We start from the raw sequence: 27,745 nt of genomic DNA on the forward strand, positions 1-27,745 counted from the left end.
GAAGTTTATATGCAAATATTCTTTGTCCTTTGATGTTCTGAGGAGAGACGGGGAAAGGGGGTTAAAGTAATAAAGATAAGTAAGGACCGGATCTTAATTTTCAAGTTTTTTTCTCCTACATTTAGACTCTGAATTTTCATTTCCGGTTATGAAAAAATGGCATTTGCAAAAAGACCACATGGTCCTAATCTTTTGATAACAGGTAACCTAAAATTACTAATTATTTTTATGGTTTTATACATTTTAACTTAATTTATTGAAAGTGCCAATTACTCATATCCAGACATTTTCTTCCGTTTTTGTTGACTAATGGGTTCTGTGGACAACATACGGTTGTGTATCTAATGTCCTATAGTATAGTACATGTATCTTTGTAGGTACTGAAAAGTAGCTCAGTATTAGTTCTGGTGGTAAACTGGGACAGTGAGTCGATGCGGATGTCTATTAGACTGTGTATTGTCTTATATAGAAGTATGAGGCATTGGTTTCTTTTTCGGTCTATTAGTGGTTGCCACTTGGTTACCACTAGTCCAAAATATCTGACGTTTTCCAGGCTTTTTTCACGATTTTGATATTTTACGTGCCAGGAAAATGTCAGAACCGGCGCCATTACGAAAACTGGAAATTCGCCGCCTCCAACTGGAGGCGGCATTCTCGGGTTGATATTCGATACCTGCGAACCGAATTAAATGCTGAATTCACAACTTATCAATAGAACAATGCCTTTATTACTCATCAACATCGTTTTTATGGTTAGTTTATAAAATATAAAGTCCGATGAAAACATTTTATCGGACCCTCGAGTTTTTTTTCAATTCGTGCATTTTAAAATCTTGCAAGACCTGTATCGAAATGTAGAGTGATATTTTCTTTTCATCAATATTGGTGAGTATTAGAAGCATTTTGTTATTCATAAATTGTAAGTTCAGCATTTAATTCAGTTCGCAAGTATCGAAAATCAGCTCCAGTCGGAGACGGTGAAATTTCCAGTTTTCGTAATGGCACCGGTTCTGACATTTTCCCTGGCACGTAAAATATCAAAATCGTGAAAAAAGCCTGGAAAACGTCGGATATTTCGGACTAGGTTACCACTTGAGGTCTATTCTCCTTAGAGAATACTTGAGTTTGAAGTATTTTTGCTATTCTGCTATTTTTGAAGTAGTTTTAACAACTGAATCCAGCGGCACATTTGTTGTATGGCTTCTAGTTGGTCAATCATAATCCTTTGCTCGGTATACCACTCCTAAATATTCCAGTATGGAGTGAACTAATGCGTTAAAGGCTATAACTTTAATTTTAGCTCAAGTGAGTTTTTCTGCTAAAAATGTGTCAGGCCTCCGTCTGTCTGTCTGTCGTGTGTTCTCTGTAAACTTTTCACATTTTCGACTTCTCCAGAACCACTGGGCCATTTTTAATCAAACTTGCCAAAAAGCATCCTTGCATGAAGGGAATTCAAATTGTTCACAGGAAGTGCCACACCCTCTCTCAAGGGGAGATAATTAAGAATTTGTAAAAATTTGGTGGCATCTTTTAAAAATCTTCTTCTCAAGAACCACTGGGCCAGAAAAAATGAAATTTATGTGAGAGCTTCATTACATACTGTAGATTCAAATTAGTTCATATCATAACCCCCGAGGGTAGGGGGGGCCACAACAGGGGATCAAAGTTTTACTTAGGAATATATAGGAAATATCTAAAAAAAAAAAAAAAAATCTTCTTCTTAAGAACAGCAAAGCCATAATTAGTGATATTTACGAGAGGTTATCAAAAAGTTCGTGGACTGATTCGATAAAATTAATACTATGTAGTCGTTGATTACAAAATTTATAGGGAACACAAAACAACAAAATTTGAAGTAGTGTTGAAAAATTCAGCTTGATATGTTGACTATTTCCCAAATTATCATTAAATAAAAAGGGAATTATATGATCACCTGGCGTTGTCTCCGTTTAGTTTCATGATGTCTGACAACGTCATTAATTCTCAATGCACGCTCCTTCTGCCTCAGTACACTTATCTTTATGAGATTCTCTGGAGTAAAGTAAAGACCTAAATCCGTCAAGTTTATATGACTTTACAATGTCATGAACTCTTGATTTCAATGCATTAATATTGCAAATATTAAGTCAATACATAGGAAAAGATCCTCTCTTGATTTTGCCACATAATTTTCTTGTCGGAGTTCAATGTCAACCAATGATTAACGTTATTTTTCGACGTGACTGACTTTGGACACCCTGACTACAAATCGATAAACCGTGTGTTTCTTTTCTTGCTGAATCTCTTTTGGTACTTAAAAACAAGTACTTTAAAATTGGATGAATTTTATTTTCTGTAGCCTGTTTAAACATTTTCTAAGGCTATGCCAGGTTTTCCAGGGGCTGAAACCTTATAGAATGTTGTAAAATGATACCCTACCCCCTTTCGACGTTATTTTTAACCCCCTTTTTGTTTGGATATTCAAAATAAAATTTACTATAAAATGTCATTGAATGTACAGAATGAGGTAAAACTTGCAACTTTTACGATAAAATTGTGTCATATCACTTGAGTGAAATAATGGGATTTTCGGATGCCAAATGCTCATATAAGATAGAGTTTTTCTCAGTTACACTCAGGTATAAAATATGTTCTTTTCGAGGTTGCGCCGCCTGGACAAACCATTGCTTACAAAAACATTTACGATTCACTAAAAGATAAAACCTATGATTTATAGTTTATTTTATAGTAAGAAAAGATGATGCTTATTAATTGTTTAAAAATTCATTGATGTACATATAGCGGTTTTATTTTTATGGCGCTAGTCCACGAACTTTTTGATAACCCCTCGTATATAGAAGCATCCTCAAGTAGTGTAGGTTCAATTTTACAAATCATGACTCCTTGGCGTAGGGCGGAGCCACAACAGGGTGTCAAAGTTGTATGTAGGTATATGCAGGAAAAATCTTTTAAAAATCTTCTTTTCAAGAACAGCAAAGTCATGATTAGTCATATTCAGTATCCTCAAGTAAGTTTCAAGATTGTGCAAATCATGACCCCCGGGGGTAGGGCAGAGCCACAACAGGGGATCAAAGTTATTCATAGGAATATCTAGGAAATATCTTCGAAAATCTTCTTCTCAAGAACAGCAAAGCCATGAACAGTCATATTTATATGGAATCATCCTTAAATAATTTAGAATGAAATTTGTTCAAATCATGACCCCTGGATGTAGGGTGGGGCAGAAATGGAGGATCAAAGTTTAACATATGAGTATATAGAAGTGTTTAAAAATCTTTTTCCCAGGAACAGCAAAGCCATGGTTAGTCATATTTAGATGGAAGCATCGATCCTCAGGTAGTGTAGAATGAAGCTTGTTCAAATCATGACCCCCTGGGGTAGGGTGGGGCCATAAAAACTGATCAAAGTTTTACATAAAATGTGTAGGAAAAATAATCTGCAAATGAAGAAAAGAAGGGCAATAATTACTCAGGTGAACATTGTGGCCCATGGGCCTCTCCTTTTTTTTATTTTAATCGTATTTACGATTTCAGCTTATAAAACAAAGTATAGAATTTTCTTAATTGAAATTTTATTTATGTGAGTAGACCACTCGTATTGAGGTTGTCTCTTAAAGTGGTTCCAAGGTTAGGTATGTGTTTTTCTTGACTTGTTCAAGAATATGTTCATTTAAAGTATATCAATATAGTGATATATATACATTGATATACATCATATAGGGAAATTTTCATCCTCTTTTTTTATTTCCTTCCCATTCTCATTTGTGGGCGAATTCAAGCAGGTGATTTTAACAGAAACATCGTATTATCTGGGCAAATTTTAAAATGGGGCAAAAACTTTTGCAAGTGTAATTTGATGAAAAATAATACAGGGTGAAAATAACCCTGTATAGAGTATAAAAGCATCACACCAAGCCAGCATTATTAAAACATTTTAGGAACTCCTGGAACAGGAAAGTCAACTTTAGCAGCAGAACTTGCTCAGAAGACAAACTTAAAATATGTTAACATTGGGGAGATTGCCAAGGACGGTCAGTTATATGAGGGATGGGATGAACAGTACCAGTGTCCAATTCTGGATGAAGACAGGGTATGTACTTACAACACCTAGATTTCATAATCTTGGAAAAACTTTGCTCAAAAACTTGTTTTTGTATTTCAGATATGGAAAATGAACTCTATGGTAAAAACAAGGATTTCAGCATTGCAAACTGATATCAAGACCTAGTTCTCTTTAATAGCATAATATTTCTTAATAACTAGACACATAAATTGTACCAACATTCAGGTTTTCTTCATTACAATTGAACAGATAATTGAATAGAAACATAACCAAGTTAGCAAAAGGCTTTTTATTTTATGCCCATTGATTTAAAAGTCCTATTAGTAAAAAGTAAAAAGAAAAAGAGCAGAACCTTGGTTTTAATTGTAATGTATGTATATTCACTATGAAGCCTATGGGATTGCAGTTCACCTCATTCAACTTGATACATGTATTTGGTTCACAGGTTATAGATGAATTAGAGGAAGTCATGTCTGCTGGTGGAAACATTGTAGATTATCATGGATGTGAATTTTTCCCAGAGAGATGGTTTGATATCGTCTTTGTACTTAGAACAGATAACACAGTATTGTATGAAAGACTTGAGAACAGGTAAGGTCAAAATTCAACAAGTATTTTGTTTTGCCTCAGATTAGAATGATGCTCTGTCATTGGATAACAGACGTCATGTGCCTGTCTTTAATATTTCTTTGGGTGGCAGAGTTGCAAAATTTAGAAGGCAACATGGCGCAAGTGCCATTTTCGCACTTAATTCACTATGTCCCTACCAATTTGGCATTACTGCGATTAAAATTTGTATATGATGCTAGGTACCAAATTCAGGATTGGTGCTTTAGTCAATAATTCACACCACATATGATATTTAACAAGAAGTCTGTGAGCCAATGGTCACTAATAATACCCCCGCTCTGATGTGAATACACAAGTTCAGCTATGGACAAACACAGTGATAATCAGGAAAAATGAATCCCAAGATATGGCATGCCTAAACAAATATTGTGTAAAGATTTCAAGTACCTGCGATGAGTAGTTGCTGAGAAAACTGCGTCCAAAATTTGTTATGTATGGTACAGACAGATGCAGGGATAAACAGGAAGTTGACATCGGATTTGTACCAAAATGAATCCCATTATATGGCATGCCTAAACAAGATTGTGCTAAAATTTCAAGCATCTGCGATGAGTAGTTGCTGAGAAAACTATGACCAAAATTTGTTATGTATGATACAGAGAGACACACGAATAAACAGGAAGTTGACATCGGATTTGTACAAAAATGATGAATCCCAACATATGGCATGCCTAAACAAAGAGTGTGTTAAAATTTCAAGCACCTGGGACGAGAAGTTGCTTAGAACAGGAAGTTTACATCAGATTCGTACAAAAATGAATCCCACCACATGGCATGCCTAAACAAAGAATGTGTTAAAATTTCAAGCATCTGCAGTGAGTAGTTGCTGAGAAAACTGCGACCAAAGTTTGTTATGTATGGTACGGACAGACGCATGCATAAACAGGAATTTGATATCAGATTAGTACAAAAATGAATCCCATTATATGGCATGCCTAAACAAAGATTGTGCTAAAATTTCAAGCATCTGCGATGAGTAGTTGCTGAGAAAACTTTGACCAAAATTTGTTATGTATGGTACGGACAGACGCACGGATAAACAGGAAGTTGATATCGAATTCGTACAAAAATGAATCCCACCATATGGCATGCCTAAACAAAGATTGAGCTAAAATTTCAAGCATCTGCAATGAGTAGTTGCTAAGAAAACTGCGACCAAAATTTGTTACGGACAGACAGACACACAGACAGACAGACAGACACACAAGGGTAAGACAGTATACCCCCCTCTCCTTCGGAGCAGGGGTATAAAAATAGAAGGTTTTCTCCTTTTCAGGGAAATAACTGTATATTTTTGCATAACTTTGTTCCAATAATTATAACTGAAATATCTGTATCCATATGACAACTAGTGGCTAGTTGTGCAGCTCATTCTAGTGATCTAGATATCTTGGATCTAGCTTGCTTCTAAAGAGGCTGGATTCTTGTGATGTCTACTTTTTGATTTCTATACATGGTAGTATTTAAATCAATCAACTATTATTTGAAAAATGCTACATGTACCAGGTAATTTGCAATTTGAAGAAAATTAAAAATGCACAAAATACAAGGCTGAATGTGCTGTGAATTTGGTATTATCGAAAGACCATTTCCATATAGATGTTGTAGTATTTTAAAACCAGTCAACTACTGTACAAAATATGTTACAATACACGTAATTTGAAATTTAAATGAAAAGTATACAAAATACAAGATTTGATGTGCTGCTGAATTTAGTAATACTCTGTATTAAGACTATTCATGAACCTTTGACTAAACATTTTCAGGGGCTATTCGGGGAAAAAACTGGAAGACAACATCCAATGTGAAATATTTCAAACAATCCTGGATGAAGCTAGAGACTCATATAAAGTTGAAATAGTGCATGAACTACCCAGTAACACTCCTGATGATCTGGAGGATAATTTAGAGAAAATCTCAGCATGGATTCAACAGTACAACATAAACCAGGGAGCCATTGTATAGCCTCCTAGTGAAGTGTCTTCAATGATACTTGTACACTGTACTGTGCAAAGTTTTGTCAGAAAATACTGTGGAATCATTTAAATTCGTGGGGGTCAATGTTTGTGGGCAGGCAAAATTTTATTGGTTCGTGGGGATGTAATTTCGTGGGCAGCTCGTTTATTTGGTAGGTTTAATTAATCAGTATGTTGACAAAAAAATTGTTCGTGGGGATGTAAATTCGTGGATAAGGGTCACCCACGAAATCCACGAACATTGATCCCCCACGAACAATGATGATTCCACAGTAGTGGTTGTAATTTTGAATTTCTTTCCCAATTATACCAATTTAACTAATGAATTGTTCTAAACTATGCAAGAATTCAAAAACAAGATCCAAATTAAGAGAAATATTAATGCAATCTGAAAATGAAAAAAAAAAAAATTGAAGTTTCCACGTTATCCTTAATGAAAAAACCTGGATTTGTCAATTTATAAATATGATGTACATGTATATAGATGCTATTCCCTTTACATAAATACTACATGTATGTATTATTCTTACAGTACTTTGTAGCATTTAATCAGTCTTATAATGACAGTAAAAGTTGTTGTAACAATATATATGCATACAAATTACTTGATGTTTGGCAACATTTCTTCCATTTGAATAATGTTCATACATGTACCGGTACTTTAACATTATCTATGAATTATTTTAGCTCTGCTGGTCAGAAGAGCTTGTGAGATAGTAAGGTGTTCGTCGTCCATCTGTCTATGAACAATTTTTCAAAATGCTACTCCTCCAATATTTTTTGTTTTATTTTGATTTAGTTTGGCATACAAGTAGACTACCGGGGGTACGCTAATATATAAGGTACTGAATTCCGTGTATCAGTTTTGGATTTCGATGAACTGTGTTTCCATGGTTATGAAAAATAGACATTTCTGTGAAATTCATTCAAAATGCTACTCCTCCTACAGTTTTGGTCTGATTTCAGTATAACTTAGCACAAGTAGACCACACTAAAATACATAATTCTTTTATTGGTTTTTGATTTTGAGACTAAACTAAGGATCATTATTCTATGTATTGCTATTGCATAGTTTCAAGTCCAAGTGCTACTTTTCCTTTCCTTTGCTTATGTACAAACCAGTAGAGCGACAATCTTATTAGAGACTTCTGGTTCCTTTTATGGAACTTACAGTGCAGACAGAGCATTTACAAGACCTACATAAATTACTGTTTGGTGCAATTGCACATATAAAGTTGCATTCACCACTTCATTTTATTCAAGTGTAAATTGCATTTTTCTCCAAATATGACTGCTAATGAAACTTTTTATTGTTTCAATATGGTCATGATGGTGTATTTTCTTGATTGACTTTTATTTCAATGACTGTTTATACTGACATGGGATTTAATAGATACAGTACTGCAACATGAGGAATGGACTAGTCAGTTTAAAACAAATAATTTTGATTTCTAGTAATTATTATGTTACAATACATCCTGTGCAGTCTATTTTAATGCAAATAAATTGATATGTGTCTATGGACAATTTAAGGTAAATTATTATCAAAATATTATTTTTATATAATAATATTTCAGTTATTTTGATTTGCAGCAAAAACTGTTGTTGTCCTCTTTTGTTTGTTTGTTTGAATAATGAGAATAATGTAAATAAAATTAAATATCAGCTATCAGCTTGTTTTTTTCCATTTATTTTTTCCCCTTTATTTATTAGTTTTATGTAAATTGCCATTCTATAAAAAAGAATCCATAATAATGTGGTTGGTCTTAGCTTGGAATATAATGAATCCTACAGTAAGTGTACTTCTTTTACACAAAATTGTATCATGCTGTTAAATTCTCTGGTTCATTTCTAATAGACTTTACCATCACCCATAGGTTGTAAGGTCCCTATTTAATGTTAACATTTTCTGGGTATTTGCCCTGATAAATGTTCCTTAACCTGTTCAGTTACTGTCTTATTAAAAACCAACCAACATGAATTTGGCTGGTAACAAATACTCGAATCTCTATAATTATTTATATAAAGTCTTTCCCTTTTAAGCTCTTCTGAGTTCTGAGCCAAAGGTTCAAAGAGCTAATGCTATGGCCAATTGTGCGGTGTGCATAAACTTTTTAGAATATGGGCCATATCTCAAGAACCCCATGGCCAATTTTTGTCACAGAGTATCCTTGGCCCAAGGGCTCTCATTATACTAAAACTAAGGATTTGACCCTTAAACAAGGGGAGATAATTAGGAAAATAAAAACAAAAGTACTGGTTGCTAAAAAATCTTTTCAAGAACCACCAAGTCCTCGGGTATGTCAACTGAAAAGTAGGTCACGGTGCCCCACTTTCGAAAATTTTATGGCGATATTTAAATATTTCATGTACTTATTGGCTTGGAATCATCAATCTTTGTCAGTTGATGCATCTCAGGTCCTTGGGGTACATCAACTGAAAAGTAGGTCACTGTGACTTACTTTTGAAATTTTTATAGCTATATTGAAATATTTCAGATACTTATTGGCTTGGAATCAAATTTTGACAGTTGATGCATCTTGGGTCCTCAAAGTATGTCATCTAAAAAGTAGGTCACCATGACCTACTTTTGAAATTTTATGGCTAAATTTTAATATTTACAGGTATTTATTGGCATAGAATCATCAAACTTTGTCAGTTGATGCATCTTGGGTCCTCGGAGTATGTCAATTGATACCATGACCTACTTTTGAAATTTTCCAGCTATATCTAAATATTTGGGATATTAATTGGATTTTAATCATCAAACTTTGTCAGTTGATGTATTTTAAGTCCTCAGAATATGTCAACTAAAAAGTAGGTCATGGATACTTACTTTCTGAATTTCAAGGCAATATCTAAATATTTCAAATAAAAAGGAACATTTTTGGGGTCTCGGAGTATGTTTACCAGAAAGTAGGTCACTGTGACCTACTTTTCGAATCTCGTGGTTTATCTAAATATTTTAAGATAAAAAGGGGCTTTGAATCATCAAACTTCATCAGTTGATTCATTTTGGGTTCTCAAAGTGTTTTAGCCAAAATGTAGGTCATGATGACCTAATCTTGGAATTTCAAGGCTTTATCTAAATATACAGCATACTTAGAGGCTTCAAATAGAAGTGATAGGTTGTACAATTTAGCAGAAGAGCGATTCAAGGCCCTTGGGCCTCTTGTTATGATTTTTTGTTGATAACCAATGATTTACTAAAGACAACCCCAACAAATATATCTGTAACTGGCTGCTTTTCACTTACTCTGGTTTCGTCAATTTTTGTAGGAATCAAATTTTGTGGTTTTGGCAAAAAGATACAATTTTTATTGTTCTTTAAATTCATGGATAGCTACGTTTTTTTTCTATTCCATAAGAAAAATAAGTAGTTCATTGATCACTTAATTTTGTGGTCTAGATCAAGCATAAAAACAACCAAAATTGGTGTTCAACAAAAAATGGTCACACCACAGTACCTAGTACCGGGGTAAGCTAAATATATTGTATTGGCCCACTTTCAAACTTGTGTTTGCTTTTTCCAGAAATGACCACGTTTTTTTGTGCCAAAAATCATCTGACATGGGGGCAAAGGAAACTTTTGCCAATTGTATGGAAATGCATTAAAATTTGAAATGCAAATAAATTTAAATTAGTAATTAATGTTTTCAAAATTTTACAGAAACATTTTCATCTCCAATATCTAATCACACATATTTTTTTTAAATAAATACTGTACAGTTAAACACAAAATTAAGCAAGCATGCTATCATGAATTCACACTTACAGTGAAGTGATTTTCATTCCTTGTAGTTTTAAAGAATATTATGAATTTACAGGTAACAGATTACATTCATAACAAATCAAAATTGTTCACCCCTGGCACTTTGCTATTGAAGCTTGTGAGATTAATTTTAGTTCAAAGGACATGATTCTTTAAAGTTACATAATGAGTCAAAATCATGTGTTTCTTTAAAGATAATTGTATCATAAAACAAAAGATTTATGTGAAATATGACTAAAGCGAAGTTTTGAAAACTCAACTGCACTGTAAAGCAGGAAAAGAACTACAAAATATAAGTGCCGGAAAAACAAAGGTTGTATCTACCGCTTTGTTGTTATTGTCAATGTCAACAATGTCAAGGTCAAGCGACTTTTATTTTTAGCGTGAAACTTGTAAACAACATTGAATTGGAGCAAACAGAAGTGAGAAATAAGTTCTGATCATCTTTATTGAAGACTGTATCAAAATCTTCCATCATCCGATATTTATATCTATGGAATTGACAGCATGGTTAATTCAACTTTTCTGCGCATGCGTACAATAAAGAGGAAGAAGTGAAGCAATATTTTTGTGTTGGGGCAAACAAAAATTATTTTTACTTTTATTTTTCTCCAAAAAAGTAGATTTTTTAGGTTCTGAAACCTGTAATTTTCTGAAACCTAATATCTTTAAGAATTGAATAAAATTTGCATATGTCATCCAAAAATTCTACTTTTTCAGTGTTCCCATTTTTCTGTCACAGTGTCACTTTAAATTCAGTCTTTTCTATTAAACTTACGACGAATCCTGCAGATGACAAATGGTTATAGAATATTAATTTGATAGTCAGAATAAATGTTTCGCATTAATTCATTGTAGTTCACCTCTCCATGAGTTCCATGAGTATTTGCCCTTGTGCTATGTTTCCTCCTTTCTTTCACAAGAGTTCAGACAACTAAGGGAAATAATTTGAAAATTGCTTATACAAGTCTTCATTTCCTGACTAATGGATGTTGCTATGTATAATTATAATCATAACAAACACAACTTGACCAATCAAATTGTGTGTCAACAAGAAGGATGTAATCAAAATGACCATTTCATGAAAATATATAAAATAGACAAGTAATGAAGTATGCCATTTGCACATCCATTAGTTGATTTCTACTTTGCATTCAATTGAATCATCCACAAAATAATACAAACTTTTTATGATTTTATTTATCATTTTTATGTGAAAAATGATGACAGAAGTAAGATATAAGTTGATAAGTGTATATAGCAAACAATAACAATTGGAAGCTAATAATTAACAGCTACAGAAATCAAGCAAATTTTACATTTGATAATTATGTGTATTCCCATGTTTGAGGATAATCTTGTGAGCATCTGATAAGTCCTGTCTATACCCTTGGAAAATACTGTATTAGACAAGAAGAATTCCGTATCCAAAGTGAAACATGATAGTATAATATTTCTAGAGTTTCTCACTCTCCAAATCCAACCGTACAGTTTGCTTTACATTTATTATGAAGAATGTAATAAAAACAAATATAAGGAGGCCTGGACAAATTAACCAACAGATCCACTTAAAAATATAAGATATGATTTTTATAGCCATTAACTATTATTTAGTAAAGAAAAATATTCAAGTTATAATATTTAACACAATTTCCTATATTTTTATACAGAGCTCTACTTTCCCAGGAAGTTTAATGGTATACAAATAGTAGTGACCACCGAGTCCTCTTAAAGATATAGAAGAAAAATGATTTCTGTATGTGAATTACAGTGGATCACAGTAGACTATAATAGAAATGCAACACATAGCAATGTACTCTCTAAGTTTATTTTGGTTTCTCCAGTTTTTGGTGAATTTTACACAAATGACTCCATATGTCCCGTTTCTATGAATGTATTCTCACACAAGAATACATCTTCCATTCTGAAGCTCCATCCCCTTGAAAGCACTAATATCATGAAAATTATCACACTTATGCAGTATTCACTAACAAGCATTTCACTACACAATAAACTGGTACAAGCAATTTTGACTTCCAGTGATACGCTAAGGAAAACAAGACCCATGGGCCACAATGCTCACCTGAGTAACTTTGGTCATGCTGGGTTTTTTTAAATTGCCCTCTTTAATTTGTGCACCAAAATCCAGCCTTAAGGGGACTATGATTTCATCAAAGTTAAATCCACACAACATTTGGATGACTATCAATATGACTAACTTGAATCTTCTGTTCTGGATTTTTTTCTCTGTACACATGCATTGTGTAGAATTTGGATCCATCCCTAACCCAAGGGTTCATTATTTAAAAAATGAATCCACAAACTTTGGAATGTTTTGCTTATAAATGTGATTTAGTGTGGCCTTGCCACTCTTGGTAGTTTTCTTCCTACATACTCTTTGTAAAACTCTGATCCCCATTGAAGCTTCAACCTATTCCAGGGGCCCTGATCTGAACAAACTTAATCTAAACTACCTGCAGATAAGATGCTTGCATATTAATATGATTAATCATGGCTTTGCTGCTTTTGAAAAGAAGATTTTAAAAAAATTCTAAATATTCCTATGTAAAATTTTGATCATCTACTGTGGCCCCACCCTATCCCAAGGGGTCATGATTTGAACAAAATTGTACCAAGGATGCTTCTTTATTAATATGATTAATAATGGCTTTGTTCTTGAGAAAAAGATTTTTAAGATTTTTCCCCCATATATTTTGGTGTAAAACTTTGCTCTCCTTATTGTGGCTCCCCCCCCCCCCCCCCCCCTACTCCCAGAGGTCAAGATTTGAACAAAATTGAATCTACACTACGTAATGAAGCTTTCACACAAGTTTCATCTTTTCTGGCATAGTTGTTCCTGAGAAGAGGATTTTTAAAAGATGCCATTTAGTTTCATTAATTCTTAATTATCTCCCTTTCAAAAGGGTGTGGCCCTTCATTTGAACAACTTTGAATTCCCATCACCCAAGGATGCTTTATGGCAAGTTTGGTTAAAATATTGGCCCAGTAATTCTTGAGAAAAAGTTGAAAATGTGAAAAGTTAACAAAGAAAGATGGATGACAGATAAATGGACAAACAGACTGATGCCAGACAAAAGTGATCAGAAATGCTCACTTGAGGTTTCAGCTCAGGTGAGCTAAAATTAAAATGAGTACATAATATTTAAGTACTAAATTTACCGTACTTCCAGTGTGTCTATAATTAAAGTTTTTCTCTTTTTTTTTTTTGCAATCACTTAAGAATTAAGAATTTTTTTTTACTACAAATACCTTAAACAATATGCTGTATTTTTGAAGTACCAGACATCTGTTACCAATGATAAATGACAATATCGAAAATCTAAAAATCAGACAAGTTTTCTATCAGTAAAACCAGAGTCAGTGTGTCATATTACCCACACACATACACCCCATGAACACCAGGACTGCAGTCAGTTTTCTCCCTTTCATGTCGCCTGTAGTTGGCTCTTGCAAACATCCATTCAGTTTTACCTTTCTCTGTAGTGTCTATAAATCTCTGATATTGACGAAACTTCATTTTCTTCAGGTACCAGGAGTCATTTTTATTATAATCGCAAAGTCCTTTGGTTGGATCACAGCCTCTGAACTCTTCTGTATCATTGTTTGTCTGCTGGAGGTCCAAGTTACCAAAATAAGGCATGCTATTGAAGTGTTTTTCACTGCTCTCATCATCATCGTCATCATCATCATCATCATCTTCATAATCATGGAACTTGAATGTAAACTGATTCTGTTTGTTTAGATTTTGTGGGAATCCAGGGCATTCCCATCTCCCAGAAACCAAAATTCCCTCCTGCCATGGTAACAATGTTCCCTGGCAATTTGGATCCATCAACATAAAGTTGTTTAGATGGAAAGACATGGCATTCCACCACCAATCCCACTGACAACTGTACCACATATGATCTGCATCGTACATTTTATCAGCACTAAATCGTTCATCAAAGTCCTCCAGTATGTTAAAGAACTTCTGCCTCTTTTTCATATTCATCTTACAGAATTGGTATTCATGCATCTTTTCAAATCTTCTTTTGATTTTTTGGAATTTTCTGTCTCTCTTCCTCTCAAATCTTTCTGCTTTTCTTTGGTGTTTGGCCCATGGCTTATCATCATCTTTTTCTTCTTGGAATGATCTTCTTCCAGTTCTTGCCTTGAAAAACTTGGAATCTTTTTTGTTCTTCTCTTGGTACATGTCATCATTTTGTTTATGCCTTGGATATTTATCTTCTTTATGATTTCTCCAGTGGTGGTTTTTATGTTTGTGTCTTTTCTCTGTGTAGTAATCATCATTCTGTCTGTGTCTTGGATAAGCTCTATGATGTCTTAACCAGTTCCTGGCTCCTTCCAGCTTTGCTGAGATCTTCTGGGCAGCCTCTTCAACATTCATGACTACATTACTTTTTAGCTTTGTAAGAACTGGCTCATTTTTCTTCCAAAGATCTTCAGACATATTTTTCACCTGAAAATACAAATATTTCATATATAAAATCTACTGATATCTGTAATCCTCACTTGTTGTTGACAAATAGCTATTGCAAATCAACTTTAGTTAGCAAACTACTAACTTTCATCATTTTCCTATTATCATGAAAAATTACTTTTGAGACTGAGAGAGGAAAATAAACTCATGAAAGAAATTCACCACAGTGATGTTAAAAGGACAAAGTCAGGGAAGAAAAAAGGCCAGGAAAGCTAAATCTTAGCTGTTCATATATACAGTCAGATCTTTATCTCAAACTCAATGGGACCAAGAAATAACTTAAAGATATCTGAGGACTCAAGATATCCAGGGTAAAATCATCATTGGATACCCACAGGCGATCTTGTCTTTTACTCATTACCCGTGGGCAAAGTCGTTGAAAAATTACTGTATGTAGTTAATATGCATGGGTCATTTGATTGGCTGCTCCACAGAGTCGCGATGACAAATCAACAAATTAAAGTTTACGTTACCTATGTATGTTAGGCAATGACAAAAGATTTTACGTAGTTAACAGATTGCAAATAAATACACACACTGGTGCATTTCGCAGGTACTCCCATATAATTTCCTACTGGTATTTGATTTAAGTGATCTGTACGATTTGTCCTTAATCGTTTTGAAACAAAATTTGCACCTTTTAACGAGCGTCAAGATATTAAGCATAAATAGCAAATGTATTTTCAAAATTGAAGTTCCAATTTTCTGATTGGTTGTCTATAACCCACTGGTGATGAGGAAAAGATGAGATCACCCATGGGTATCCGACAATGGGGTAAAATACTTAAAGAAAAAGGGGTTTGGTTTCCAAATCACTCCAACATATCCATGGTAATTGAGATGTCAGTTTCGAGATATCGAACTTAAACTGTATTTAAGAGCTGAGATTGTAATAAGTGATTCTCCACCTTCCACATACCTGTTTCCATGTGTCCTGAATCTGCTGAGAAACAACTGACACCGAAGCCTTGGTTTTGTTTAAGATCTTGTGCATCATCTCTCTCCAATCAGTCTTCATACTGGACTGACTGTTTTCCTTCTTGAAATTATTCTCTTCTGATCCTTGGCCCCCAGACCTTGAGTTTGGTTGCTCCTCTGCATTCAGGATACTTTCTGAGCTTGTGTTAGACACATCTTCATCCTCCACTACCTCATCTCCTAAGTCTTCATCCAGAATCTCCACATCCTCTTCAATATCTTCATATCCACACTCCAATGACTCAGATTTTATTTCAGATGAATCTTCCCATACCATTTCCTCTTCAATGTCTTTTATTTTACCAATACCTTCACATTCACCTTCCAAACGATCCAATTTCAACCCTTTTTCTATGTTTGTTCCTGGATATTCAATGTTTACTTCACTCCCCTGCAACTGTTCAGATTCTTCTGATCGGTCTGCAACATTCTTGTGGTCACCAGAAGGAAATACACCTGGCATTCTATCAATCTTGTTCTCACTTTGGGAAATTTGCTCTGAGCTCCTTTCATTGTTACTTTCTTCAATTTTGTCCTCAATATCATTTTTCTCAGAAGATTCAGTAACATGGTAATCAATATCTAAATTATGAGGAAACGGGTGTACGACATCAATGATGCTAACATGTTTTTTATCCCCCTCCCTCTGTCCATCAGAGAGGCTCTCCATATTCTCCTCAGTTTTGACTTCATTGATAGAATCATTCATTTCTTCTTCCATTTCATCATGTTCATTGTCTCGTTTACGTGCACAAGAAGATATTAGTGACCCACTTTTCTGCAGCTCATCATCTAAAATCAAGAAATTGACACAAGTTATATATGTATATGTACATTACAAAAATTTGAAGGGAGTCATTGTTACCTAACAGGTTCTTTTAATTGTCTGCAAGATTCTCAAAAACTTGGAGAATCTAACGAAATGTTAAAAAAGAGCTATTCTGCAGCAAGTAAGAATAAGTTACTTTCTCTGGGGAGTTCAGTTACGTAAATATATTTGGATGCAGGAGATCCTTTTCTCAATTTTCTTAATGTTTGTATATACATGCATAATGTACTGTTGCCAAATGGATTCTAATGTGTTCTTATTGAGAATCTTCCCAATAATGCTTAAGAGAAGGAAGACATACAGTTGAACTTCAGTATCTCTTAACTTAAGCATCTCTTAATTTCGGTGTCTCTTTAACTTCGGTATCTCTTAACTTCAGCATCTCTTAACTTTAGCATCTCTTAACTTAAGCAGCTCTTAACTTTGGCATCAATTAACTTCGGCATCACTTAACTTTGGCATCACTTAACTTCAATATCTCTTAACTTCAGTATCTCTTAACTTCGGCATCACTTAACTTCGGTATCTCTTAACTTTGGTATCTCTTAACTTCGGTATCTCTTAACAACCAGTGGGTCTAGTTCACAAACATTTTACAAGACAGGACCACTCATTTACTAGACTGGGTCAGTTGGACGTGCCTTAGTGTCAAACCCTGCATATTTATATCAACAAAAAATGGCTAAAATTAAGTATTAAGTACAATACAGCAAAATTACACTAAATCTAATGCACTGTTTATATCAATTGGTCTTCATGACATCATAAACATTCTTTCATATCAAGCTTTATGTTTAAAACATAAAATCCTAGTGTTTAGAACTGTTTCTTATGACCTTTTAAGTCCAATGTCATGCCCTAATCTGGACACATTAAAACTCAGACTTAATTTACCTAACAGTTTACCTTCTTCATTCCCTGGGTGTGATCCATACTTCAAACTTCCTACCAATTTCTTCAAGTCTTCATTTTCATGCTGCAACTTGTTCACTTCTAATTTGAGTTCCAAGTTTTTCTTGTTAGCTGTTCTTTTTTCCTCCTCTGCAGATGTCACAATAGAACTATACCTCAGTTTCATCACCTCTGAACGAAGGTCAACAACTTCATTTTGAGCCTTGTTTGCCTCTTTCTTCAGTGCAATGTTTTCTACAGTTAACTTTTCCACATCCTGCAGGAACAACATAGATTTTGATCTCTAAACATACAACTTGCTATAAAGATCATAATTCATTGATTTCAAAGAAAATATATAATGTTTGTGCTCAGGATTAAAGTGATTAATACTTTCTAAGTAACTTTTAGTCTATGACTAAATTCTTTTGCTGACTTGGCTGAACATTTATAGATGAAATATAAGTAAAATCCTTTGTTAACATGTGAAGTATATCAATGATGAGACAAATTACCTCCATATCAAATTGGCAGTGTCCATCTTCATCAATGTTGACAGACATTTCTCTTAAGTTCATGTTGACAAATCTCTCCTTGGCAGTTCCTAAAAGTTTTGCACATTTTATTGTATAAAAATATATTTCTAGATTTTAAAAATATGATTGGATTGGGCAGCAGGCAATGCCTATTGCACCCTTTCCATTTAAAACCATTTAAAACATGTAATAGTATACACTTATCCACTGGCTGTGAGTGGGATAGCTCTTTTATCAAACCCACGACAGGAACTATTCCCCAAGGGCTTGCCCGAGGGGAATAGTTCCTGTCAAGGGTTTGATGAAAGAGTTATCCCACTCACAGCCAGTGGATAAGCGTTTTATTATACTGATGTATATCATAATTTCTGAGGGTTGGATTTACCTGATACATGTACTACAGTTCTATAGTAAAAACATGAAAAAAAATTATAAAAGTCTTGAACAAGTATCTGGAATAAGATAACACTGCTAGAATGAGCTGAAATCCTGATGATGTCACAATGCTACTGAAGTCAGGATGACATCATAAGTCTATAGATTGATTACAGGAAATCAAAATTGGCGGCAAAAATTGCATGAAAATTTTCCGAGGGGTGGATAGCAAAAACTATACCCCGGGGTATAGCTTTGCTATGTGTGGAAATTTTTAGACTATAAAGATAGTTATTTTACCTTCTTAACTTTATATAGGAAACATTTTAACAGAAGTATAATAATTATAGCTAACACACGATGCCGTCATGGAAATTACCGTTTTTCAGCAACCTACAAAATAGGCGAATGTGGATATCAAAGACTTATTCTGGTCTAGTTACATCACATAGATAAATGAAGTGCCAACAGACATGGGTCAGACTGTATCTCCCATTTTCAATGCCATGAGTGTAAAATTTTGATTATCACTGTTGATAATTTTGGCCAAATTTTGTGCAAGTTAAGGCATTCTGCATGGTGGCCCTATCAGCATCAATCCTTCATCATTACACACATGGAAAATGGAGTGGTCCTTATCTTGAAAAAATATGAATTTTACCCCAATAATCAAAATTAATAATTTTGAGAAGTTCTGATGAAATTGAGGTTTTTCACAGGATGCCAAAAATTTGAGGTAAATCTTAAAAGATAGAAAAATAGACAAAAACAGAAAAGAGGGTGTATTTTGATAAGAAATCTCTTAAAGTGAACAAACACTCATCACAAACTACTTTTTCTGCAGGAATAATAAGCCCAAGTAAACAATACACTGTACTTCTAAGCTTAACCTGTACACTGTGCCAAAATCTGATGCAATAAAATATGAAAATATATAAGGGGTAGTACTACAATACTCACCAATAGCATGACCAATGCCTAGACCAACAGCAATAGAAATCACCACAACCATCACTAAGTTCAAGGTCACATTGACGGTTGGATTAGGTCTAAATACATATTGTCTGATGAGGTTGTTTTCAGCCATTAGGTCACTGATGTCAACATTGGACAGTGTGGAGAAATCATCGCTGTGACGATCATCACTCCGGTCACTCTCAATGCGATCATCCTGCTCGTCTGCCATTTCTGGGGATGACTCAGTATCTGGGTCATCTATAAATATTAATTAGAGATAACTGAATCATGTTTGAATTAATAGCTACCTTTATTCCATGAGTTAATGAAACAATAGGCCACAGGCCTCAACAGTCACCTGACTTTAAAATTATACAATAATGGACTCTTTCCATGGTTTGTTATTTACCAGAAAATTATCAATATTGACCTTGGCAAAGCTGATTTTGTAAGAGGCATCCCTGCTCACCATAACCATGCACTTTTTTTTTTTTGCTAAATATCCATGGACGAGAAGATTTTCAAAGAGTTAATGCATTTTCACTATACATTTATAAGTAATAGAGCCCAGCTCTACACCAGAACCCCTGACTATGGGGCTAAGAATTTTACAATTTTGGAAGAGGCATCTTTGCTCATCATAATCATGCAACTAGTTTGTCTACTAAATAAACTAAATAAACAGGAGTGGAGAAGAAGCTTTTAAAAGAATTTATGCATAAGAAAAGGATTTATGCATATTCATTACATAATCAATAGAGACCCATCCTAATTCCTGAACCCCTGATCCTGGGGCAAGAATTTCACAATTTCCATAGAGGGCTCAATGCTTATTATAATCATGCCAACAGATTGCTTGTTTGATATCTAGGAGTAAAGAAGATTTTTGAAGATTGCATTAATTTTGATCGTTTTAGCCCCACCTCTCAGGCCCCAGTGAGAAAGAAACCATGATATTCATATTTTTCATTCCTCTTTACCCATAGATGCTATATACCAAAATTGGTTGATATTGGTTCAAATGGTAATGGATGACTGACAATGACAGACAAAAACATATAGCAATAGGTCACTTGAGTATGTCTCAGATGATTAAGAACTAGATAATGCACCTTGGGGAACTCCAAGAAACATAAAGTCCTCCTCCTCCTCTCTTGACCCTTGATCCACCCCTCCATTTTCAATGAAAGGAGGAGGATTAAGTGGTTCCTGGTCTTCTGTGCATGGAGCCTCCAAAACCTGGAAACTCTGCATGGGACCATTTTCTCCTGCCTGCAAGCTCTGCAGAAAGATAATTCAGACTCTGAATATTTATTTTTAAGCTACTTGCAATCAGGTCCATTATATTATTGTTTTAAAAACGTTCTTCTGAAGTGACAGAAGGATGAATTCATGCCTGAAAAAAGTAACTTACATTCTGTATTTCTTCTTCAGCTAGTTCTTCAACTGTCTCCTTTTCTCCTTTGTTTGGACAATTTTCAGCTTTCTCCTGTATCAAGAACATAACACATTGTTTCAAACTCTTAAAAAATTCAATTTTGGAGAAAATTTCCTAAGATGGATAAAAATTTTATACACAAAACCTTATTTTCATGTTAAAAATAATAACTGGTTAACTAAAAAATGTACAATGTCAAGAGGCATTAGGCAAGGATGTCCTGCTCAGCATTGCTCTTTCTTTTTGTTACTGAAATCATGGTATTAAAAATAAATGCCTCTGAAAGTATACAAGGTTTCAAAATTGGACACTCAGACGAAATAAAATGTTTACAACATGCAGATGATTGCACTTTGCCAATGAAAAATACTGAATCCTTAAAAGCGTCTATTAAAGTTATACAATCTTTTGGGAAAATGTCTGGTACTAAGTTAAATTTAGAAAAAACAGAGGGTATTCTCTTGGGACCCCTTAAAAACACACGAGAAGATATAGAAGGAATTAAAATGACAAATAAACCTATTAAATCACTCGGAATTTTCTTAGGACACGACAAAATATCTAATAATGAAAAAAATTGGTTGCATAAGCTTAAAGAATTTGAAAAAATATTAGATTCATGGAGAACAAGAAGCTTAACTTTTTTCGGAAAATGTACCGTTATTAATTCACTCATAGTGTCTAAATTATTATATGTGTTTACAGTTCTCAAAAATCCAGATGTCGAATACATTAAAAGTATAAATAAAATTATTTACAATTTTTTATGGAATAAGAGAGAGAGAATTAAACGCAATGCACTTATAAGGCCAATAAATGAGGGTGGTCTTGGTTTAATAGATATCGAATGCAAACTTAAAAGCGTAAAAGCCGGATGGATCAAAAGGCTATACAATGAGAACTCTACGCTTAGAATTTTTTTAGATAACGCATTAAAAAGTTATGGAATAAACTTTGAATACCTATTACGTAGTAATATTATAAATCCGAATGATTTCAACGTTTTAAACAAATTCTCGAAATTTTACAAGAATATTTTCTGTAGTTTTAACGAATGTAAATCGTTATCACCGCGTAATAAAATTACAGAAAACTTATGGTTAAACAGTTTCATTAAACACGACAATAAACCACTATATCTAAAAAACTGGGCAAGAAGTGGTGTTCTATACGTAAAAGATCTGTTTACAACAGAAGGTATGAAAGATATTACGGATGTAAAAGAGATCATTGAATCAAAAAGTAATTACTTATGTGAATATCTAATAATGAAAAAAGCAATTAAAAAGCTAAATATAGATTACTGTAATGTAAAAAACACTAATATACAAAAACCCTATTTTTATTTTCAAGGAAAAAGTAGAAACCCAGAATTTGAAAAATCAGGATTTTATTATAAAATTCTACTTTCTAAAAAGAAGCAAAAGCCAATAATGGAAACGAAGTGGTCAAAAGAATTCAATATAACAAATGGTCAATGGAAAAATATTTATACAGCTAAGATATTAAATGTATTTGATAAACAGATAGCAGAATTCAATTTTAAACTTTTACATAATCAGCTGAACTGTAATTATAATGTAAGTAAATGGAATAAAGAGGTGGGGAAAAATTGTACAAGTTGTGGACAAGTAGAATATATTGAACATTTAATTTTAGAATGTTCGGATTCAAAAAGATTATGGGAAAAAATATCAAAAATATTGAAATTAAATATATCCTGGAAAAATATTGTTGTAGGATTTTTTAATGAGTTTAACGAAACAACAAAAATTTTTAATAATGTCATATCAATTGTAGGTTACAAAATATACAAGTATAAAATGAAATGTAGATTACAAAATGAAAATGTAAATGCACATGCAATGTTATCTTTTTTAAAATCATCATTATATCAGTATTATTTAGTAGCAAAGGATGCAAAAAGTGTTCAATTAAATTACCACCTTTTAAAAAAGTTAGCTGACCAAATATGATTTTCTTTGTGTATGTATTTTGAGAAGTATATAAATTAAGATATTTCATCTATGATACTTATTTTATTTATAAAAAATATTATATAATGATATATAAGCATATGTATAGAAATGAAATGTCAGCAATGATATGTATACGTACATGTAATTTTTTTTTCTCATCTAATGTATATTATTTTGTAAATTAAATATTATAATAAAAATACCGATCCAGGGAGCTCCTGGCACCCCAGGTGAGGTATATACAGAGGGCTTCTGCGGAAGTTTTGCCTCAATATTTTGTTGTATGTTTTTGAAAATAAATATATCATTTAATAATAAAAAAAAAAAAAAAAAAAAAAAGAACATAACACATTAAATCTTAAAGCACCAGTTTTAGCATTGATATTCTAATGAGCAATTAACGTAAATCCAGTGAAGTTCATTTCTAGCATGCATAATAAATGAGCTGATCTAAAAGAGAGAGAGAGAGAGAATTAAGAAAGGAGAATCACATTTAACCTTTTGAGGATCAGGAATGGTCTCAAAGTCCCTTTCCTCCTCACTAGGTGTTAACAACCCTGACGACAAAAAAGAGGGATCCTGTGACTTGGGAAATTTAGATTTTGACTTCTTACGTCTCTTCAGATTCCCTTGATCTCTGTCTTGGTGGTGGTCAGATTCATCAGATTCTGTCAGAGAATCTGTGCAGGGAAAATTACAATTTCCTTATGCATAAAGTACAAATTCAGTATACAGATTAATAAAAGATCAAGTATAGATTTTATAGCCCAAAATATACTTTGAAAACAGGTAAATACTCGGTATAATAAAATATTGCTCTGAAATTAGCTACTGATTCTGGCAAAAATTTGATCAACTTGTATGTGGGTCAATAGCAAATTCCTCCAAAATAATCTGTTAGCGGACCGACTTATATGTGAGTATATATGGTATTCATTAAAACTTTTTACAGTATTACAATCAATGGATTAAGGAAACCTTTTTCTTTACTCCTTAGCCTTAGAACAAGGTATGATCCAGATGTGGGAGAAGGTAAAAGTGGCTCCTGAATTGACTCCAAAGACTGAGGGTCACTGGTATCCATAGTGACAACCTCAATTGAACTTTCAGAGGTCTCACTCTGGTTATCATCAGAACTCTGCAGAAGATGAACACAGTTTAATATTAAACATGAAGTAAGAGATACACTAAACCACCACTATGTACATCTTCACAAGCCAAGACTTTTAAGTCTGCTACACTTCCTGTAAACCCCTGGCAGATTACACAACCAAACCTGACCGACATTAGCATTAGCTTCTGGGCATACTGAATTTGAACTCTCTATTCCAATTAGGTAACAGCTTACAATGTGCAGCCCATGGTATTTTAAAATTTTAAATGAATAAAACAATCAAAAAATTCCATAAAATCAATCTTTTATTTTGTTATAATTACCTGTTACATAGGTAAAAGACTTAAATGATGAGATCATAACTGTTTATGGAATCTGACAAGTGAAAATGAAAAAAAATTGCTACAAAATGTTGGTCAAGATGGCATGGAAACATGCAAATTGTAAAATGGGTGTTAATAGAATGTGATTCATATGGAATTAAAGTGTATTATTATACCTCTACTAAGAATACTCAAATTTGATTGGCTTGTTAGAAGGCTTTTAAACTCAATAATGACTCCAAAAAGTACCGTTTACAGCAATAATGACCTAGGAATCATTGCACGTGGGGTATAATGACCGGTCAATAAAATTAATGACCGCTAAAAATGACCTGTTAATCCAAATTCCATTCAAATTAAAAAAAAATATGCATACAGTAATGATTGTACATTACAAAAATTGCCGTTATAAAAATATGTATAGTATTTTTAGGATACGGAACACGATTGGCCTTTAGATGCGTCATAACATTTATCGTTTTCATTGAAATTAACTTTCGTTACAATGCAATGTCAAATTCAACGAACGCAGACTCGGCTCTCTTGTACAGTAAAAGTCTGCACCAGATTGTCATTGTAGTCGGGAATGGTATCTGTGAATTTATAAAAATGCAATGTTACTGACAATCACAGAGTGTTTTAATAAATCGGCGGTGCAAAAACTTACAAGACTGGCAGCCGAAAAGTACATGTAAACAACTTCACTAGCGAATCCCGATCCCGATGGAACACTGATAACAGTTCGTAGATCTTATACATGTAATTGATTATTTTTATATTTTAGTAATTAAGCTTACAAAAATTGCCTTAACTTATATCGGTATAATAAAACAATTGATTACCCCTTATGAGTTCAACATGGTGAAATAAGGACCCTCGACCTGGCCCACTCGCTGACCTGACCTGACCTCGGCCGCTGGCCTCGGTCAGGTCAGGTCACCTCGTGGGCCAGGTCCCGGGTCCTTATTTTACCATGTTGACCTCATAAGGGGTAATTAATTGTATATTAAATCAGGCATCGTCTCAAGCCACGGTCTGGAGTCCACATATAGTTCTCTCCTACCCATAGCTACTTGATCACAAAAAGTGTCGTAATCTATATTTATGCCTCTACGAGTATTGTGACGTCATTTTCAGCCAATGACAATTAATATTTGTTTCCATCGCAATTGATATCAACGATTGACACGAACAGTATACAAGAAATTTTTTGTATCCTTTGATTGGGTATTGAAAGGTCGCGTCAAAGTTCATTATCCGACTATGCTTTACTCACATTGGTCAATATTTTAATGAGGTACAAAATATTCTCTTCTCATTCAACCACAGCCAGAATGGGAGAGATCATACATTTTGGCCGTGGTTTGCAACAATGTAAATCAGGTAATTTAGTCTTTTTTAATCCAGAGGGCTTTTTTTTTAATGTTTTCTAATTTACTTTAGGTAATAAATCATCTGCTAATTTATATTTATCAATTATTTTTTTTATGGATCTAAGATAAGCAGCCATGCACAAATCAGTCAGCCTTTCCTCTGTTACTTGACAACATCACGGAATATACCAGTAGAGCAATTGCTATTCATAATGCCATGTTCACTGAATAATGTTTTTTATTCCTTAAACAACCAACTAGAATAGAGATGAAGCAAGTACAAGGCTGTATATATAGCAACAAGTACAGGGAGTGGCAAATGAGTTACATGTGGATATTCGTCAGTTGTTCTGAACATGATGTAATGTGACATGGTAGCTGTCTTTTCATCAGTTTGAAGGGTTTAGCTTGGCAAAAATAAAATACTGGCTATAGTTCTAGTTGCATAATCTGCCTAAAGCCTTTGGTTTGGGATGACGTGAGGATCAATTCATTCAGTAAAATGATATACATGTACATCTGTCGTCATTTATTGCTGCATTAAAATATTTCAACATGGACATACCTCCAAACTTCTTCCTTCTTTATCTACAAACTCCCAGCCACTGCTACTTGAGCTACTTTCAGCCATCATCAGATATCTGTAAAAGGTCAATTCTAGTATGTTATACATCACCAGTTCTTAGATACTTCTTGTTTTCTACCCTTCAGATAAATGACCTTTTCCAAGCAACAAGGCTCATGAGAGTCAAACAGGTGCTTATGCCCAGTTTCTGTGGTGCTAAGCAGATGAGAGTCGATGGGACGCCAGTCCATTACAGGTTAACCCCTTACATAAGCCGGTACCCATTGCATCTGGGTGGACTGAGAAAAATGCAGATAAAATGCTTTGTCTAAGGACACAACACCAAGTGCCCACAGTGGGGCTTGAACCATGCAGTGACCTTTGGGTTACTGGCCAAACCCTATGACCACAGAGCCATGAGCTCCACTTGAGCCACTTATACTTGCAAGTCACCAGTTTTTAGACCCTTCTTGTTTACTACCCTTAGCATGATAAAATTATCGAAGATCAATATTAACCCATTTTTAGCAAAAACAGATCAGACAGGTTCAATAGTCAGTGGCCAGATAGCTCAGTCGGAAGAGTGCCTGGCTAGATATTCTGTGGGGCCTGGGTTCGAATCTTTATATCTTGATCCATCGCATTTTTCTCCTCCACAGTTATACCAGTGAAGAGTAGGGCTGTCACGAGTACCCGAAATAACCAAGAACCACGGTACAAGTTGTTCGGTTCGGTTTCGGTTCCATTTTTCCGGATTTCGGTTCGGGTCTGGTTTATATATTAGAGTCTGTTCAATACAAAAATGGCGTCGAAATCAAAGGAATGATGGCGATAACAGTGATAAATAAACATCACAGTCAACTGAAATCTACTTCTTTCCATGACAAAACACTTGTCACGGAAGTATTAGATAATTATCAAAACGAGCAGGAATAGTCAGGTTGTGGCTAATTGTAGGTCAAGTAGTTCTACACACTGATGTCTAGACGTTCGCATGGTTAAGACCTTTCAATGTAAATTTAATGTAACAAATAAAGATTTTTCAAGTTAAATTCATGAAATTAAGGTTTAAATAAGGTTTACACAGATGTGAATAACCGAACCGAAAAACCCGAAACCAAACCAAAAATTTACAGAACCGACCTGACCTGAAGAAATTTTGGAACCATGACAGCCCTAGTGAAGAGCCTGGGTTTGTCCATTTGTCATGCCCCCCTCCCAATTATTTTATCAGAGTATACTTTACTATAGAAAACAAAGCTACCCCCACCCCCGCAGGAGGGAAAAACTCTGTGGCCAGATGAGTTTTGCTGTAGGCCAGCTTGTTCAGTTGGCTGAGCATGGGATCTTATTACTGGTGTTTCAGAGGGCTCGGGTTGAAATCCCAGTCTGGTTCTCCTTGTCAGTTACATTAACAAACCCCAGAGTGTATAATTTAGGTCCTTC

General features: G+C 34.2%; 3 protein-coding genes across 3 annotated transcripts in view; 1 reads left to right on the forward strand and 2 right to left on the reverse strand.

Moving 5' to 3' along the window:
- The window catches only part of LOC133182373 (B9 domain-containing protein 2-like), a 613,772-nt gene that overhangs the window by 51,076 nt on the left and 534,951 nt on the right, over nucleotides 1-27,745 (reverse strand). The window lies entirely within an intron of this gene.
- LOC133183695 (adenylate kinase isoenzyme 6-like) lies at nucleotides 121-8,337 on the forward strand. Its single transcript, XM_061318619.1, has 4 exons — nucleotides 121-202; nucleotides 3,938-4,089; nucleotides 4,508-4,653; nucleotides 6,459-8,337. Exons 1-4 carry the CDS (start codon nucleotides 157-159, stop codon nucleotides 6,655-6,657), a joined length of 543 nt encoding a protein of 180 aa, XP_061174603.1. The 5' UTR covers nucleotides 121-156; the 3' UTR covers nucleotides 6,658-8,337.
- Nucleotides 13,207-26,377, reverse strand: LOC133182715 (uncharacterized). Its single transcript, XM_061317565.1, has 10 exons — nucleotides 26,300-26,377; nucleotides 23,903-24,062; nucleotides 23,423-23,604; nucleotides 20,922-20,996; nucleotides 20,620-20,788; nucleotides 19,511-19,765; nucleotides 18,155-18,243; nucleotides 17,643-17,916; nucleotides 15,861-16,711; nucleotides 13,207-14,920 (listed from the first exon to the last, which is right to left on the reverse strand). Exons 1-10 carry the CDS (start codon nucleotides 26,366-26,368, stop codon nucleotides 13,832-13,834), a joined length of 3,213 nt encoding a protein of 1,070 aa, XP_061173549.1. The 5' UTR covers nucleotides 26,369-26,377; the 3' UTR covers nucleotides 13,207-13,831.

This window comes from Saccostrea echinata, unplaced genomic scaffold (assembly GCF_033153115.1).
Source record: "Saccostrea echinata isolate AGI-Se365-2 ecotype Australia unplaced genomic scaffold, CSIRO_AGI_Sech_v1 ptg000009l, whole genome shotgun sequence".
Taxonomy (NCBI): Eukaryota; Metazoa; Mollusca; class Bivalvia; order Ostreida; family Ostreidae; genus Saccostrea; species Saccostrea echinata.

Bases quoted from the DNA above. Each gene is read 5' to 3' on its own strand.
- LOC133182715 (XM_061317565.1), bottom strand. From the start codon at position 26,368: ATGATGGCTGAAAGTAGCTCAAGTAGCAGTGGCTGGGAGTTTGTAGAT. The intron at 20,997-23,422 runs GTTAAATGTGAT...TTCTTGATACAG, and splicing joins CCATTCCTGATCCTCAAAAG to GAGAAAGCTGAAAATTGTCC. The intron at 18,244-19,510 runs GTGAGTATTGTA...CAAAACTTTTAG, and splicing joins AGGCATTGGTCATGCTATTG to GAACTGCCAAGGAGAGATTT.
- LOC133183695 (XM_061318619.1), top strand. From the start codon at position 157: ATGGCATTTGCAAAAAGACCACATGGTCCTAATCTTTTGATAACAG. The intron at 4,090-4,507 runs GTATGTACTTAC...TTTGGTTCACAG, and splicing joins CAATTCTGGATGAAGACAGG to GTTATAGATGAATTAGAGGA. The intron at 4,654-6,458 runs GTAAGGTCAAAA...AAACATTTTCAG, and splicing joins TATGAAAGACTTGAGAACAG to GGGCTATTCGGGGAAAAAAC.